Source organism: Camelus ferus, chromosome 3 (assembly GCF_009834535.1).
Source record: "Camelus ferus isolate YT-003-E chromosome 3, BCGSAC_Cfer_1.0, whole genome shotgun sequence".
Lineage (NCBI taxonomy): Eukaryota > Metazoa > Chordata > Mammalia > Artiodactyla > Camelidae > Camelus > Camelus ferus.
This window is the reverse complement of record NC_045698.1, coordinates 34393617-34412343: the sequence shown is the minus strand read 5'-3', so window position 1 is coordinate 34412343 and position 18727 is coordinate 34393617. Positions and strand designations below refer to the sequence as shown.

Genomic DNA, 18727 nt, shown 5'->3' with positions numbered 1-18727 from the left:
GTGTTTTCAGTAAGGATCCAAAGTTTAGAAGCAGTGTTAGCAAAAACAGGGGTTTTTAATTTTAGAAAATGAGGTAGATCAAATTAAGAAGCATCATATCTGGGACTGGTAGAGGAACTATTCTCTCCCTGAGTTTTTTCTTCCTCCCTTTTCCTATATGAAATAAGGATTGATCAACCAAAAATCAGATCTGAATAGGAAGTGTAGATGACTCGTGTGTCAGTCAAAAGTTCAGGCAAGAAGAGAGAACTGATCTTCCAGGGTGTGTCTGAATCTTCATTCACGACAGGACTCCTCACAGTGGTGTGGGCAGGTGTAGGGAGTAAGCAAGCAATGGCTCCTAGACAAGCAACAATAGGAAGACCTTGCTTTCCCCAGAGAATAAGGGACAAGGGCAGGAAATAAAGTTTCTGGAGTCAAAGAGAAGTGGAAATGTGTAGATAGGGCTGCCCTGCTTCTCCTGGACAATCTTGCGGGGAAACAGCTATTGGCAGAGAGCTGGTGTTGAAACAAGGAGGGAGCAGGGTACCAGTACCCCACATCTCTCTGCCCCCGGCCTCTACTCTCTTCTCAGTGCCCTGGCCAAACCTAGAGGGAGACCAGCCCCCATGGGGGCATGAGAAACACATTCTGCAGCGCTCAGCCTTGGAGGGCACAGAGCAGGAGACAGAAGGATGGAGCGTGGATGGGAGTGGAAATGCAAACAGAATAATCAGCACACTCAGCTTTTCCTGCATTAAAATCCCCTGGGTAAATTCCAAGATGGAGCAAAATGTGTACGTGTGTCTCTGACTGGTAAGATATTAGTAACCTCGGTTTTTCCAAATCGCAACTAGCTCTGGGTGATTATGGGAGCCCTGTGGAAGTAGAGTTTTAAGGAAAGATTCTCTGGATATCTGTTCATGACATATGCATCATTGCCATAGTATGTTGCTTATCATATTTTGAGATATGTAGTTAATATTCTAGATAAACAACAAAGTGCTTGCATAAATTCTCAAGTTTCCCACCTAGAGGAATTGAATGATCAGATTAAAATCTAAAAAAAGAAAAAGTGCATATTCAACTTTAACTAAAGAATAATAATCTGAGTAAAATTGGAGGGTTTTACAAAAGATCATGTTAAGGAGAAAAGATATAGTTAACTCTTTCCTTCTGCATTTTGAAAGGGAAAGCTGCAATTTTAAAACTGTAATGTGTGAAAATTTAATTTAATTAAAGAAAATTAGCATTCAGATGGTAGGGTCTAATTTTTTACCGAGTTTTGAAGTGGAAAACAAAGTGTATTTATTTGAGGACTAAAAATTTTTCTTAAAGAAGGAATCATTTGCTCTAATCAGAAAGAATGAGTGTGTTTAAATGTATTTGCCCAAAAACGTTACAAACTTTTCATTTCTAAGATGAAGCATAACAAGCAAAACAAAAATATTACTACAGATTAAACTGTACTACACTAATAATTCTCTTTTCCAACATCACTTTACACCCAAAAGGGAAAAAAAAATTAACTTCTGTGCTGATAGAAATTGGCAGCACACCAATAAAAACATGTGCTGACATAATTAATTGCCTTAAGATTGACTATGTTAATAGCCAGGTGGGAACAAAAATTATTCTCTTTGGGTAAAGTTTTTATATAAATTTGGTTATTGTTGTTCTTTTAATTTTATGATAAACGTTTTCAGTGAAAATTAGGACTTGAGATGACTGAGATTTTTATCATTTACCTACTCTGAGAGTTATTTCAGTAATGTTAAAAGAAATTTATATTAGTAGATTAAGCCTTTTTTTCCATAGAAGTCTGACTCCTTATTTTACTGTCTCTGTGGTAATGAAACTGGGATGAAAGTATGGTGTATTTTTAATTCATGAAAAGATTCCTATTGAAGCTAAAATGACTATATTTTCTAGAGCTATAATTTCAATACTTGGTTTACATTTACCACCATCAAAACTGATATTTTAGGGCATAGAAATCTAGGGTAAATATGAGTACACAGTAGAATGTGTTAAAATCTAATAATGTGTGTCTTATATAAATCGATTTTTGTTAAACTAAAACAATTTTAAAAGTAAGCAAAACTATGAAATTCTTCTACTTAAATTATCTTGGAAATTCTGTTAAAAAACCAGCTTCATTGAGATAAAATTCATATACCATAAAATTCATTTATTTAAAATGTGCAGTTCAACGGTGTTTATATTCACAGAGTTGTGAATCATCTTCACAATCATTTTGAGAATGTATTCATCCCTTCAAAGAAAATTCCCATACCCATTAGCAGTCAGCTCCCCATTTCTCTCCCATCCTCCTAGCCCTGGACAACCAATAATCTTTCTGTCTCTATAGATTTGTCTATTCTGGACATCTTGGCAAATTTTTAAAGGTACAATATTTCTCAGACAAATTCTGAATTTTACATTGATTTGTTATACAAATTTGTTTTCTTTCTAATTAATTGACTATTGAAATTTTGTATGAATTTAATACTGAGGTCACATATAAGATTTTTGAAAAAAGTATAGTTGATCCTCAAACTGCTGTCATAAAGTATGAATAAATGATACCCTTGGATTTCTGTTGAGGTGAAATCTTGGCCCATAAAATGTAAAACACTTTAGGAGAATTTTAAACAGATAAAAAAAATCAATAAATCAAACAAACAACTTTCAAAATGTTACTTTAGTCTGTATTCATTCCCTTGGCCCTGGAATATCAGTGAAGGGAAATGTTTATCTTGATCTGATCCTTTATCTTTTGTCACCTAGATCTCTGTCCCATGTCATCAGCACCGAGCTGACTTTCCTATATAAGATTTTTGCTAATTTCAGAGAATTCCTAGTTTTCTACCAGTCTTTGCTGGAGGTTGAGTTCAGGCTCCTCAGTCATGTATTTGTAAGGATGAGTTCCTGCACTGGTCCATTAGAGGCTGGAGGTCAAAAAGCTTTCAATTGCAAAACATTCTGCCAAATGCTGACTGCTGTTCATGATTTAAGAAATTGCTTATCTCTGTTTGCCTGATTTTGTTGCTCTCTGTTCTGTTTCCCTGCCCTCCCCATGTTCCTCTGAATTGCACTGGAACAGCATAGAGTGTTTGGAGGCTGCATTTTATTGGGTGGAGCGTTTGACTGGTAGTAGATTGTGAACCACTTCCCGGTTCTTGAGTGCTTCTGAGAAAATACTCCTGATGCAGTAAGCTAGGGAGTGAATACCCCATCTAAAGGAAAGAGCGGCTGCTGTCTGCTCTGCTCCTGGTGATTGTGCCTTTATGGGATTTGGGCCTTGTCATATCTGTTTTTCAGATTTGTCAAGAGAAAGTAGAAATTCAGATTTGGGGTGGAATTTCCTAATTTGAAAATGTTTTTAACTAATTCAAAATAATTTTATAGCTTTATGTGATCAAGTAAAATATAAACTGGATACAGTCCATCGATTGCCACCTTTTAATTCCTACTTTAACTGGTGAGAAGTACACAGCGCATAAAGAAGTCCCATAAAAATGGTGAGATAACAGGCAGTGGGAATACAAAAGCCAGGAGAATTGAAAAGAACAGAATCTGATTGACAGTGTACAAGTTAGAGAGTGATTCATTAGATAAGAACAGAGTAATGTCCACTGTGTCTATTGTATTGAGAGCTTGAACGTCATTGCTAATCTGTGTCGAATCTCTTTAGATGAATAATAGGAGAAAAGTCCACGTTATAGAGGGTTGAGGAATGAATGAGAGGTGAGATAGTGGAGGCAGAGTACAGATTATTCCACAGGTTGTATCTAGAGGGAGACATAAGAAGACTTTTCTTTTCTTTTTTTTTTTTTTTTTAAAAGAGCTAGCCAAGGCTGAAGCATTTATGTGTGTGTGGGTATCTTGAATGAGGCAAACTTTACTAATTATATTATTTCAATTATTGTATCCTTATTTACAAAACTTTATAAAGCATATTTACAGGCTCAGATTAATAAAAACCACCATAGAGGGAGAAATTTAAAATGATGGAGGGAAAGCTCTGCTAATAGAGTGAATTTCTAGAAGAGATGGGAGGGGGTACCATAGCTATGAAAACACAGCTGGAAAATGAGATTCTCAGAGAGTGGAGGGAAGGTTATTAGAAATGGTATGGACTTGGGCAAACTCATGGTAATGCTGGCAGTGGAGGAAGCTGACAGAATTCTTTCCTGGTGGCAGAATTTTCTAGCTAAGTAGATGAGAGAAAGTTCACTGAGAGGGAGGGGAGTGGAAGCGGATATGCTGCTTGAGGAAGGTGGTGAGGGTTTGGAAGTGCCAGAGAGGGAGAGATGGGAAAAGAGAGATGTGCATAATGTATTGCTCTTAAAGAACCCGGTTGAGATTAGATACCATACTTGTGTAAGGTCACTCAGTGGAACTTTTTGAGGATTTCATCCTTGCTCAGCAGCATGGGTATAGGTGTGGAGAAGGTGGATTTCATCGATGGTTAGGATTTTGGTCAGAGATTGTGTGGAAATGAACTGAACCAAGGATCTGGTGAGAGAATCATTGAGGAGATTGAGGTAGGAAATGACATGAGGTCTGGAGGGCTAGAATGTTAAAAAATTGAGAGAGAGGCCTGTCTACCCTTGGTTCAGGCCATGCACCTTGGGATGTTGTTGCATCTGGATGCAACCTTAGGAGGATGTCACTTGTTATTGTTTGGAATATGTGTATTCCATCTGGTTGCTTAGACCTCCATGTTCTTAGAAGACGTGGATCAGATAAGAAGCAGTTTTGGCTTCCTGACCCATGAATGAAGCTAAAATGCTACTCTAAGATGATGTAAAACTCCTGGAAGAAGTAGGCAAGTGCCAAGGAAGGGAAGTGGACCAAATGTGAACTTAGGGGAAGACCACAGTTAGAATGTTGCAATTCCATTCAAAATTCATGTCTCTTCTTGACAAACTTACCACTTGATAAAACCACCACCTATGGCTGGAAGGAATGGTAGAGGCAAGTCTACAACTCTTAGCCAGCCCAACTTAAGTCTCATTGGGAAGAAGATCTCCTTTAAGATGGTGAAGGCTGAGAATATTCTTAGAAAGTATGTGCCCTGTGATGTTTATGGCCAAGTGCCTTTACCACCAGCAGGTGCACTCCTACAGATAAGGCTAGTTATGTGTAGGAATCCTGGCCATGTCAGGCTAGGGGAACAGGGTGAGCATGGCTTCTCTGTAGCCTTATCAGAGACCCATGCATGGGTATTCTGGCTACTTTTGGAACATCAGGTAGCCAGGGCTCACTCAGAACTTGAAATGGTTCTAGGCAGTAGTTCTCAAATTTTAGCATGCATAAGAGTCACCTGGAAAGCTTGTTAAGTCATAGATCTTGACCCCAAGTGAATTTTGTTCAGTGATTCTGGGGTAGTACTCTTGTTAGATACTTTAGATAGAAATGAGCACTGGGCAGGGGGAGTGGAAGGGGAAAGGAACAATCCAGGACACAAGGAACCTGAGCTGTCAGTCAACCAGAGAGCAGGGAACCTGAGTTGTCAATCAATCAATCAATCATGAAACCAGGATATAAAAATAGGAGAAACAAAGGAACGGCACCATTTTTCCTCTCTTGGATTGGCCCGCTCCCAATTCTCAGGAGTGTACTATCTTTCACTATTTTTTTACTTCACTAATGAAAATCTTGCTTATATCACGCTTTCTGTCTCTCATCAAAAATCTTTTTTCGGGGGACTAAGAACCGAAGTAATTCATATTTTCCTTTTCCTGGTAACACTCTAACATTGTATTTCCAGCAAGCTCCCAGGTAATGCTGATGCTGCTGGTCCAGGCACCAACGCTTGAAGCAGCACTGTTTCAATTTGGGAATTTTATTGTCTGGGTCCTGGTTCCACATACTTAATAAATAAATTGCTCTAGATCTATTTTGATAACTTTCCCTGGGGCACTGATCCTACAGAAGTCTCTACCTTAGGAGTTTCAGGTATGGCTAGCCTTTTGAGTAATCCAGTTCCTCTGCTATCATTAGCCAGTAAGCCCACAGCAATTTCAAGAAACTATAGAGACTGACCTTTGCCTTGGTCTTTCACTGCAACCACTGTTTATGGGAAGCATCATGACCATGAAATCACCCCAACACTTTTTTTTTTGATGCTAGAAAAGATAGAGATCTATCCAGATCTCTTGGAACTAGAATAGATATACAGCCCTCTCTGTCTCACCAGAATTGTAACTTTGTCTCTAATTTCTTGCTTGCCTCAAATTCTTGAGAAAAGAGAGATCTGAGTTGTTAGGGAATTAATACAAGAGACTTTTGGTGGGAATATATCTGGCTCCCAACCGTACCAGTTGGTTCCTGGGCCATATTCTTAAAATAGAAAAATGACAAATTACAGCTCTGCCAGGACTACATTTGGTGTAATCCAGAGAATATGTTTTCAAGTTGTCTAAGGACTCAGCCACAGGAATCTTGATGGTACCAGCCAAGATATCTGAGGTCCAAGGATGGCAAAACCCAGGGACCATCAGTACTCATGGGGGGAGTCCAGCTAAGCAGAAGCTGGGATTTGGACATGTCTGGGCAGGTCTGCTGAATACTCAGGGCAGGCATGCCTGGAGTCTATTTACATGACAGCTTTTGGCTGAAGAGTGATTGCTGATCTGAATGGAAAGTGGAATGGGAAGAACAGAAATGTGTCTGTCTTAGGACTCAGGTTTTGAAAAATGTTTTTTAATATATGAGTTTGTTGATTAAATCATATATTATCTTTTTAAATCTGGTAATTGTACAATTTACATTGGGATTTTTGGTAGTTTAGAAATAGCTTATTACTATCTTTAGGAATCTATAGTCCTCTTGTAGGAAATTATATCAAAATTAAAGAAGATGGGTTTAATTTAGTTTACTACCAGGGACTGTGTTGAGTGTGTGAATAAAAAGACAAAAGGCATATTTTGTGGCTTCGGAAAGGTGGGTGGGTGATGAAATTTTTTCTAAATTTCCATGGAAAATAATGTAGCTAAACCTGGTATTTGGACTGTGAACTTTTGCTATAGCACCTAGAACTTTTTGATGTTTTGTTAAACATTAACATGGCTAGATACTTTAAAATTATATATACCTTTCATTTAAAACAAATGTTTACACTTGTGCTTCTGGTCTTGATTGGTGCCATTCCTCATTCATTGAATCTTCAAGGTAGAGTTTGGTTAATGAATCGCAATTCCAGGTTTATTTCCTTTAATTAATAGCAATTATTATAATCCTAGAGGATACTTATTTACTGACTGTTTCTTTATATCCCAAGCACTGATCCAAGCACTTTATACATCTTATTTCTTTTAATCCTCAGAACATTATTTTCAGGGAGACAGTTTCATTATCCTGATTACAAACATGGGGAAATTAAGGCACAAAGGGGTTAAATTCCTTGTCCAAATAATACATACCAAGTAGTGGGGAGAACTGGGGTTTTGGGTGTTTGAAGTGTTTTAGCAAAGCTATTAATCATTCTCAATTTTAAGATGATTATAGAAAAGAAAAAATCTATTTTTCTCAGTTTAGGTAGGGTTTAGATGTCAGAAATTCTCTCATTGCCAATTTTGATTTTTAGCCTTTGTAAAATCACTGGAATTACTTTCCAGTCTTTCGGTCATTCAAAATGATTTAAAATTTTTTTTTATAAATCATTTTTTATGGGGGGAGTAATTAGGTTTTAATTAATTAATTTATTTTAATGGAGGTACTGGGGATTGAACCAGGACCTCCTGCATGTTAAGCACACTCTACCACTGAGCTATACCCTCCCCCCACAAAATGATTTGGTAAATGACTCTCTTTCAGTTGCTTTCCTAGAGATTGGGAGAAGCAGTCCACTGTGCACTTATCCTTGAGAATGACTTTTTAAATTTTTAAACTTTTTATTTGGCTATAACTTCAAACACAGAAAAGTTGCAAAAATAAAGATAGTATTAAAGATACCCATATACCTTTTACTCAAATTTACTTACTGTTAATAAACATTTTACTCCGCTTCTTTTATCATTTTTATGCTCTCTGAATTCATATTTTTTCTTGCTTAATCATTTAAGGGTAAATTACATTTTGGTCCTTTCCCCTAAATACTTCAGTGTGTCTTTCCTAAGTATAGGAATATTCTCTTGAATGTATAGTACAGTAATTAATTTCAGTAAATTTGACATTGATACTTTAATCTCTGAACAGTAGTCCAGTTTTGTCAATTGGCTTAATAATGTTATATATAGCACTTTCCTCCTTGGGTACAATTTAAGGTCTGGTACCGTATTGAGCTACATTGTTTGAGAATGATTCCAATTATGGCAGATTTTGTTTTTGCTATACACTAAGGACCATACCTATGGAACATATAAAAATCTTAATTGAAGTGGATATCTGATGAAAATTAGACATCTGATAGGTTTCTCTTTATTACTTGATATTTTGCAATTCCTAATGATGATTAGAATGTAATCATACTAATTAAAACTAGTTACTAGCAACTGTTTCTATTAATTACATTATACGCCTAAGTGAATTAGAATCTTCTGAGTCATAACTAAAATTCTAACAGTAGCCTAATGGTATTAATCTAGTTTTAATTTTAAAAGAGATTTCTATTTTTTGGTATTAATTATCCTAATGAAGGATTACGGGAAAAGTTGGAAACTCCAAGAAGGAAAGTGAGATACTGTCTGGTGTTTGAGAGGAATGATTGATGCTGACAAACATAAAATAAAATTTTTAAATAAATAATCCAGATATTGTTTAAAAGGCAAGCTGTTTATTTTGTCACACTCCTTTGCCAGGACACATATTAGTGCCTGTTAAATTTGGCGTTTTTACTCTGATCATCAATGGTAGTTTTAAAGCATCTGTAGCATCCCAGAAAAAGGTAACATATCAATTCCAGGATGGGATATGAAACCTTATCTGCCCATTCTTTCCTATTCCCAGAGCCCATCCTTAGTGGCAAGCCAGCAGCTCCTGGTCACCATAGAGGTTATAATCCTTGTCTTCCCGTGGTTAACGGCAGCCTGTTTGTCTTCTGCACCTCCCTTTCCCCTTTCTCTGGGAACCCGGGGCTGAGGGCTAACAAAACCCTACAGGCTCCTAATCATTATACAAACTCTGCCCACCCAAGAGGCCCCTCTGCCTCCACCAAATTTCTCATTTGGTGACCACATTTGACAGCCAACAGTCTCCTATAATCATTTAAAATAATTATTTATATTAGGTTTTCACAAAAGGGATAAACATTTTAAAAGAACTTGGGCCACAGTCTTTGAAAGAACATATTTGTTTAGCAAATGTTGGCAATATTGATTATTCTTTGCTTATTCGCTCCCACAATCCTAATCCTCACTTCACAACTTGCAATTGGTATTTTTAATACTTAGCCAATGAATTAGCACACAGTGAGTTGGAAACTTGAGATTATCTAGTTATGTGTCACTGCGTATTAGTGTATTACAGGGACAACTGATGTGGCAAATGCCAATCTGAGGCTCTAATAGTGTGAGTGACCTGGCTGTCTAGTGGAAACTGCAATATATTGCCACGTCTTCTTACCTTGAGGGTGTCATTGATCTCCATGTGACATGGACTTCTTTGTGGAAACCCACCCCTGCCCCATCCTTTGCTCACCAAGCCCCCCTAGAATTCCAACACTATATGGCCTTTATTTCTGTAGCTGATATTCTGATTTCTAGAATATGTTGTCATAGATTAGTCTATTTTCACTGTTCCTTGTAATGTGCTTTGTCTTTTAAAGATCTAAGATCCACTTTATTTAGATCAGGAAAGATAAAGGGTGCCTCTGGCTATGGAGATGAGTTTGGAACAAGGCTAGCTAAGAAGACTGTGTTTTTAAAGAGGAAACTTTAGGCTTGGTGCACTGCAGGAGGAACATCTGTAGCCCTCCTCTCCCTTGCTTAGTGGTAGGTCTGCCATCACTCCTACAAAGGGGTTACTGGACCTTAGGTCCCTTTATCTTTTGAGCTCCACTGAGATGACCTGTAATTTACCTTGCTTTGGAGCTCTGGCTGCCCTGGCCATTTAATTTCAGTGACAACTCTATTTCTCAGCAAATGTATCATATACATTTTTACTCAAAAGCCCAAATAACTTCTTTGACATCAGCAGCAATTGAGACCATTGGCTTTTTAAAATTTTTTTATTTTTTCACTCATCATTTATTTACAAATACACATTATAACTTTTATATACATTGCACATTTACATGGTAGAAAAGTACAAAACTATATATTTAAATGAATTTATATTTAACTTGCCATGTTTGAAAATATAAAATTGCATCAGAAAAAAGTATTATGAAAAGCAAGAAACTTGAACTGATAAAGCTTTGATATAACTTTTCATGACACATTGGGTGAAGAGAACTAACTTGAAAGGTACAGCAGACTAGCTTAAAGGAAACACCTAAGAAAAGGTTGAATGTGTAGGATTCCCCTTCAGGCTCTTGACACCCATATCACTCAATTTCTTTGGATCTGGAAAGTCTTAAAAGTACAGTAATTAGAAACCTAACAATCCTATCACCCCCTCTCTCTCACAAATGTCTTCATCAAAACAAGAGAACTGAAGTAGGAGTTTCCTCAAAGATGTATCCTCTGTACCTTCTCTTTGAGTCAGAGTTATAATGCCTTTTGGTCAGTCAAGATTCCTTGTAAACAAAACCCGAGGGATCATGTATGTACACAACAGGCAGCAGAGAATCCAATAAATAAACATGACAGAAACTGACATGCCAGTTTGCTAAAGTGGAAAGGAGCCTAACAACAGTGAAATGAAGGGAGATGGATGAGTGAATGGATAGTAAGGAATGGACTTAAATGGTTTACAAGGAAAAAAAAAAGCTTTTACTTTACAAGCAAGAGACCTCACAATAAATAACTGCTCTTCCTTTCACGAATAAATTTCTTCAAAAACAAGGTGTACAGTCAACCAGACATTTTATGTATAAATTATAAAACATGACACAGTATAAATAAATGTCTACAAGTCTCAACTACGGGCCTCATCCAGTAGACCTCACAATGACCGCCTCTCCGGGTCCAATGAGTAACAAGGTGGCCTGGGAGAGAGCATTAGGACAAAGGTCCTTTATGTATAGTTTTCCCCCCAAATAAATAAGCATACACTTATTTACAGTATGGACAATATATTTTTCTTTTTCTTTTTTTTCTTTTCTTTTTTCTTTCCTTCTTTTTTTTTTTTTTTTTTGCCCAAAGGCTATGTCAACACTTAACATTGGTGGAGGGTTTACCACTCTAGAATGGAAGATATAGGAAAGCTGTAGTCCTGGTCTTCATCTTCCTCCTCTTCCTCGGTGTCTTCCGAAATGGCTAGATGGGGGAATACAGGGGAGCTGCTGTTTAAATATGGACAACAACAGCGCAGAAGCAGCTCAGTGTATGTTTTCAAAGCCCTCTGAAACAGCCATATTACAGCGTTGCATTTTTATGTGACTTGCAGTAAGATGGTTTTTTTTTTTTTTTTTTGGTTTGTTTTTGGCATCTGCTGTTATGAAATAAGTTTAAAATTTTTTTTTAAAAAAACATTATCTATGAAGTCAAAAACTGCAGAAAGTTCTGAAGAATCAATGGCTCAGGTTTTACAGGCAGATTCCTGAAATTAGATAAAAAGCGCTCTTGTGTTCTAGGTATAACTGCTTTGGGTCCTTAATTCAGTTAGTAGAGGCAACTGCACAAAGCAGCAGCCCACGTGTGACAAAGCTGTCTTTGGAAAAGAAAAAAAAAAACATACTTTGAAGCAGTTAGTTTAGATTCAAGTGTTAATAAAGCAAACAGCAAAGCACACTACTAAAGCAAAAGAAATTATGAGCAAATGAGTGGAAACAGGTTTTTAGATGCAACCCCATTGATGATCATTGAGCAAGACCTAAAAGCCCGGAGACATTCCAGGGACTTTCTCCGTGAATTGCTGAATTGCTGAATTGCTGGTGAAACTTATCAGCTACCTAACTGAAACAGAAATGGGCCTATATGGGGAGTTTTTAGTGCTTCTTACATCTCCATTCCCTAGGGCTTGCCTAGGAAAGCCTTAAATTGTGGCAAGGTTAGAAATCGCACTTACAGTTACAAGATCCAGAGTGCTTAACTTCCAGCAGCACACCTGAGGAGCAGGCCGCCTCCTTCATGGCACACTCGCTGGCGTAGGTGGCATTGTCACTGGCACAGACAGGCTCCTCAGACTTGCTCTCAGGGCACAGCTCATCGCAGAGGGAACACCGGCCTCTGCCAACCTTGAAATCCCATAAACACTTTTTTCCACCAGTACACTGGATATCTTCACAGGACTTTGCTTCTAGGATATAATATACCTGTGATGAGTAAATCCATTTCCTCCTTGCCCCCTTTCTCTAGTCTCCTATCAATGCATGTCAACATATAACATACAGCTTATCTCTCACTAATGGAGATACTGTGCAAAAAATGCTTTATAATAAAACTGAAACCAACCCCCCCAACCCCCGTTTCCTACTTATTATATTAGTGTATGAAAATACTGTAGTATTTTTTTTGGAACAGGATTTCACAGTATTCTTGACTTAAATGTGTATTTGATTTCCCACAAGGGGGTTCTTTAAAAAAAAAAGAATTCCATCAGTTATCAGAATCTGATAACACATTTTAGGAACTGTTAAGTAATTATTTCTTGCTTCCAGCAAGTCTAGCACTTAAGAAATGTGTAAAATTGAGTTCTAAGTTTTCTAAGAAGGGAAATTGTTTCCCATTTCTTGCTGGTATTTGAATATATATGCCAATGCTTCCGGAAGACAATGGTTTTCTTCAGGAATGCTGTGGTCATGACAGTTTACCCAAGCTGGAGAGTATTTCTCCCTTTGGTGAAGCTATGTGTTTGGGGAGGCTTTGGGCCTATTTATTGGTTAACCTCACAGTTTTAACACTAGAAGTAGCATTTTTCTCTTTTCCTGTTTTTTCTTTTCTTTCCTCAATCCAGAATACCTACTGATACACTTTCCCTCATAGGCCAGTCCAATAGATCTGCCCAGGAGGCAGGTAGCCTTTCTTAGGTGACAGGCACTGGAGTAGGTCACTCCATCATTCCCACAGAGATACTGCTCAGAGGAGGTGGGCTCCGGGCAAATGCGGTTACATGTCACACAGTAGGCGTTATTAGTCTGGTCTACCACGCATGTGGAGCTGCCTGGACAGAAAACATCCCGACAGGTCTCTGAAACAAAGAGGGAAACAGACATTAATAGGCATCTTCTGGTCCCTGAGGACTGAGCATTTAATACTATTAAGGAAATCACAAAATAGAAGCACCCAGCTTTCAAAAAGCCCTTTGGGAGCCCTGTGGTTTTCAAAACCAAACTACGACTCTAGGTTGGTCCCTTCAGTGTTCTTAAGGAGTCTTTGGAAGTTAGAAAAGGGTTCCTTTATTTGGTATCATTATTATTATTTTTATTATGCTCTTACTGCAGACCACACCTTCCCACAGGGGTCTTCCAGTGGGTCTAGCTCAGGCAGAAAGCTGGAGGAGGGGTGGGGTAGGACCTACTTTTACATTTGCCCTGGTACTGGACTTCCAGTTCTGGCTGCTCTTTACATCTAGCCTTGAGGAGTGCACATTCGTTGCGGTAGGTTTTCCCGTCCAGCCCACAGACTGGGCCTTTCCAGGTGATGTTAGAACAGTCTGGGGCGCAGACACAGCGGGGTTTGTTCTTCTTGTTCATTCGGCATTTTTTCCCGGGTCCACAGTCCACGTTCTCGCACGTTTCTAGGAGTTGGAAAGAGGCAGAGATTGAAACCAGGGTCAGGCATCACGCAGGTCAGCCAGCAGGGCTGCGGATGCCTTGCGCAATCTGCAACCAAGAGTTCGAGACCGAGGGGCCTAGGCTCTTGCCCAGAAGCTGAGGAGGGACGGGGGTTGGGGACCGTGGGTTGCATCCCATACCCAAATTTCGCTCAAAGCGCGCGGGCTGGCTGGCTTCACCGCCACATTTGGCTCAGAAGTCTGAGAACTTCTGCCGACTTTGTTTTGCTTGTAGTATGAGACAGGCAAGATTCAACCCGAGTGGCTTACCAGGGCTGGGGGACTTAGGGGAAACCCGCGAACAAAGCTCTCCTAGTCCCAAACCCCAGCTGGGCAGCAGGGAAGCTGAGGGTAAGACGCCCTCTACTGAAAGCCTGCAAATTGGGGAGGAAGGGCCCTACCTTTACAGGGGATGCAGTTGGGGGCGCCCCCGTTGAAAATCATCCACTTGAAGAGCGTGTTGTCATTTACGTCCTCCTCTGTCCACGAGGTGCTCAGGCGGCCGGTGCTGCAGCACTCCTCCTTGCTCAGTTCTGTCTTGTACAGGACTTGGCAGCGGCCGTTCTTTGCCTGGCGGAGCCAGCAATTCCCAGCTGCGGGGAGACAGGGGTGGGGAGGTGGGCGAGTAAGCGGCGGGGTAGGGGGAGGGAGGCGGCGAGCCGGCGAGGGCAAGAGGAGGCCCGGCGGGGATGGGGAGGGAGTGAGTGTGGAGGAGGAGGAGGAGAGCGAGACGGTAGAGAAAAGCAGAAAATAAACCGGAGGGAGTGAAAGGGGTGGGGAAAGAGAGGGGGGAAAAAGCCTAGACTGAAGAAGTGGGAGGTGGGCGAGGGGGAGGGAGGGCGAGAGCGAGAAGCCGGAGCGCCCCAGCCATATCAATGTCAGTTACCAGTGACCCAGACACAACACGTGCAGCTTGCATTGACTTTTACTAGACTGTTTACTTTTATTCGTCCCATTTCATAACCTGCAGCGACTCGAAGAGCAGATTAAAGAACCTGACAAAAACAGGATGCGACGGATGTTTTTACATGTCGGTTTCATGTAGGCGGTATGAGTATTATTTGTGACAGAGGTTAAGAAAGTAGGAGAATTTAAGACAGCGAGAGAAAGGGGAAAAAAGGGTTGGGAGGTGGAGAGAGAGACCGAGACAGACACACATACAGGAACAGATCAAGGAAAAAGCACTTGTGAAAAATGAAAGCAAAAAAGCAATCGGGCCCTGCCCGGAGCTGCCCCGCGCGGCCTCGAGGAGCAGCCCGCCCGACGGGCCCGTTTTGCAATCCGCCAGACCCAGAGGACGCCCGCGGCCACCGCGATCTTTCGAAATCTCCGAGGGCTGCTTTCCCCGGCGCCCACGTCCCCGGCACCCAGGCAGCGCCTCGCCCGGAAAGGCGGGCAACTCGGAGGAGTGCGTTGCAGACGGCATGGGGCAGTGCCCAGGGAGACAGCTTACAATACACTCAAAATGTTAACGCTGAAACCAGGAAAGTTACACGTCTGTCTCAAGAAAAGTGTAGAGAGAAAAAAGGGGTTGGGAGGGAGGCTTCCTACCATTTCACGGTAACATATATGTACCTATCTCACACCTACCAAGAAATCTTTGCAAGTGAATTTTCCCCCTTCCTCCCTTTTAATGTTTGGACTTTGGTCAGGAAGACTTCTCATGAATCATCCACATAACTTTAACAATATTTGGACAGCAAGCTGTTATTATTATTGAAAAATTCTGCCCAAATATTAATTGAAGTAAACAAATCTAATGAAAACCCCCCAAACTTTAGAAATCTGCTTTTAAATGTATCTCAGAATGTAAATCAATTGTGGGCTTCTCACTGTTCTACAGAAAGTTAACAGCCAGAGGAATGAGGCAAAGGGAAAAGAAACTGTAAACTACTCAAAACAGTCATATATATATATATATTTCTGCGGGGTTGTGGGGAGGGGGTTGGAAGAAGCGTCCACTAGGCAGAAAACTAATTCCTTCTAAAATTTTCGGCACCCACATTTCCAAGTTTGGGCAAAGTTTCTGAAATCATGTCCCCCAGCCACCGAAGAAATTTCAGTATTCCCCCCCTTCCCACCCAGTCGTTTTTAAAAGTATCCAAAAGATGTAGGAAGGAGAGAGGTTAGATTGCTAATGGTTCGACTTAAATCTCCGGACTACTGATGCTTGTCCCCTTCTTCAGAGCCAAACAGGGGAGATAACATCTAGACTCACTATGTCCAGAACTTGGAGCATCTAACCCTAAGTACTGAGAAAGACTCCAGCTCACTCCCTTTCCTTTTAAAGGATAACCGCGCTCCAAACTCGGCTCCCGGTCCTAAAGTGTAACTGCCTTCAGTTTTCCCACTCCTCTCCATCCCAGACTCGCTAAGTTGGTCCAACATCTTCAGAGAGCAACGTTGCTCAGAACAGACCCCGGGGAGACGACAGAAGAACAAACCCCTGCCCTCAGCCGAGCCTCCCAGCGCATCCCCTCTCGCTTACCCTGGGCGCTGCGGTCCTCCATGAACTGGCAGAGCAGCAGCAGCAGGAGGCAAAGCCCGCCGGGCTGGTGCCTGGGACGGACCATCCTGGGGGCAGGCGCGGGGCGAGGAGCGCGGCGGCGCGGGGAGCGGGCGCGGCGGCGAGTGGCTCCGGCGAGCGGCGCGCGTCGCAGAGGCGAGCGGCGGAGGGCGCAGCGATCCCGGCGCAGCCCCGCGCTCGCCGCCGGCCGCCCGCGCGATTCAATGGACGTCAGAAGCCGGGCGCAGCCGCGCTTTAAATCTAGACGGGGGTCTCCGCAGTTTGCGGTGGGCGGTCTCCCAGTGTGTGGGGCAGTGGGAGGGCGGCCGCGAGCAAGGGTGTGCGAGGCTCCTTGGGGGTGGGGAGCTTTTAAAAGTTCAGTGTGAATCAGGTGACATTTCCCACCTTCTGGAAACCCTTCCCAATTATCTGGTGGAGGTGCCCGAAATCAAAGCGGCAGGAGGGGAATCGCCGAGTTCTTATTTGCGTAGGAGCGAGAGGGAGGGGGCAGGCGACCGGGGCGGGGGATGGGGGCGACGCTTCGGGGGTGGGGAGTGGGGGAGAACACCCACTTCAAGTCCTGCACGCCGCCGCTCGCAGGCAGCGCCGGCGCGCCCGGGGTGGCGGCGTGTGTGTGTGTGTGTGTGTGTGTGTGTGTGTGTGTGTGTGTGTGTGTTGGGGAGGGGGTCGCGGTGGGGGCGCTGGAGGCGGCGGCGGGCGGGGTGGAGTGGAGCGGGGACAGGGGTGGCCCAGGAGTTGGTCTCCGCACCGCCACTCCTCCGTTCCAAGAAGACTTTACAAATGCCCAGAGAGCCCCGAGCTGCCGAAATACCCAGCTCGGGGTCGGGTCGCCGCCGTTTTAGGCCCCCGCAGCTTGGGCGCGGGACCCCGCGACGTTTTGTGTCTGGGTCTCCTCTTGCCGAGCTCTGTGGCCACCCCGACCCCAGAGCTGTGGCTGGGAACCGTGGCCCTGGCACGTTCCACCCCAGCTGAGCCGGGCCGAGACGCGGCCCTCGGTCTCGACGAGTCAGAAGCAAACAAAAATGTTTAACACCTCAGGCCCGGCCGCCCCGCCGTCACAGTCTCGCCCTCTCCCTTTCTTTTCTCCCCTTTCACTTCGCCGCGTCTGGAGTCGGAGTCGGAGCCTGGAGCTGGGGCGCCGACGTAGGCGGTCTCGCCACCCCCCCCACCCCCCGCTCTCGGAGACTCCCCAGTTTCTGCCCTGTGAGTCTCTGTCTCTTCCAGTCTCCTCCTCTTCTCTCTCTCTCTCTCTCTCTCTCTCTCTCTCTCTCTCTCTCGGTTCGCGGAATAAAAAAGATTGCAACATCGATAATGAACTTCTGTAGCCTCAGTTTATTAAGCACAGTGCCTGGCATTCTTCGCTGAAAGTTGGCGGGTCTCTCATTTATAACATTTTTGGCACCGCTGAATGAAACTGAGGAGGCGATATTTCCTTTTATATAAAACGATTACTTCACGGAAAATGCTATATTGTTTATTCCAAAGCTGCCTTTTTAATTTCTATTCTTTTCGCTTCTGGAGCGCGAAGGACAACAGACAGCGAAGTATGCAGACAAAATTCTTGGACATTCGCAGGTCACTGGGATTTGTTCTCCTACAAATTTCAAATCCGCCCCCTCTTCGCCCCCCCCACCCCCAGCCTTCCCCCGCCAGACCGCCCCCCATGCCTCCTCTCGCCCTCCCACCCCCCATCTTCCACCACCCTCCTCCCACCCCCTCCACAACTGCAAATAACTCAGTGATAACAGATTTTTTTCCACCAACTGCAGGAGATAGTGCTAATCTTTTAATAAAAGATCCCATTACAATGGGATCTGTCTGGACAGACTATAATAGATCCCGAAATACAGCCGTGCTAATATTAGAAGACAGTTGTTTGGGTGCCTCTCAGACGGGCCCAAGCCCCCCTTTGAAAGTGGGCATGAATCACAAAGCCCCGCGGCCGCCGCACCTGCACCGCGCGCATTCGGTGCAGCAGGCTGGTAAAAACGGGTGACCTCGCCGCTGCTTTTCGCTTTATAATTACCGTCCTGAGTACTGGAGGGGAGGGGCGCGGGCGGTAGGGGCGGGTGGGTGGGGGCGCTGGCGTTTTGCTCACTTCAGACGGCTCTGGGGGCTCCACATCCTTTTTAATCTTTCCAGATTTATTCTCTCTCTTCCCTCTTCTCTCTTTTCCCTCCCGTTTGCCCACCCCTTCTCTTTTTTCTTTCCCTTCTTCCCCGACTCTGCTCATTCTTCCCCACCCTTTACCCTCCCCTCTTTTTTTCCCGTCTTCCTTTCTCTCTTCCCTCCAATGCAGCATTAATGTAGAGTTGTTTAGTGCCCTCTAATGGCAGACGACATTAACAATTAATAGCAAACTGTCCCCTCTGCAGGAGCCGACACTCAATGGCT

General features: G+C 42.7%; 1 protein-coding gene across 3 annotated transcripts; it reads right to left on the bottom strand.

Annotated features, from left to right (window-relative positions):
• Positions 1–11167: 11167 nt before the first annotated feature.
• Positions 11168–17446, bottom strand: FST (follistatin). Of its 3 annotated transcripts, none has more exons than XM_014560290.2 (6): positions 16295–17446; positions 14208–14399; positions 13552–13770; positions 12997–13221; positions 12100–12327; positions 11168–11348 (listed from the first exon to the last, which is right to left on the bottom strand). In XM_014560290.2, exons 1-6 carry the CDS (start codon positions 16377–16379, stop codon positions 11266–11268), a joined length of 1032 nt encoding a protein of 343 aa, XP_014415776.1. In that variant the 5' UTR covers positions 16380–17446; the 3' UTR covers positions 11168–11265. The 3 variants fall into 3 exon arrangements, with proteins under 3 accessions (XP_014415776.1, XP_006185981.1, XP_006185982.1); XM_006185919.2 differs by having other exon boundaries at positions 12100–12330; positions 16295–16966; XM_006185920.3 differs by lacking the exon at positions 11168–11348 and adding an exon at positions 11511–11631 and having other exon boundaries at positions 12100–12330; positions 16295–17445.
• Positions 17447–18727: the final 1281 nt, after the last annotated feature.

What these genes read in the sequence shown, in the direction of transcription:
- FST (XM_006185919.2), bottom strand. Translation starts at nt 16,379, where the DNA reads ATGGTCCGTCCCAGGCACCAGCCCGGCGGGCTTTGCCTCCTGCTGCTG. An exon ending in GGAGGACCGCAGCGCCCAGG is followed by an intron (nt 14,400 to 16,294) that starts GTAAGCGAGAGG and finishes GTCTCCCCGCAG; the next exon opens with CTGGGAATTGCTGGCTCCGC. An exon ending in GCACTCTGGATCTTGTAACT is followed by an intron (nt 11,349 to 12,099) that starts GTAAGTGCGATT and finishes TCCCCCATCTAG; the next exon opens with CCATTTCGGAAGACACCGAG.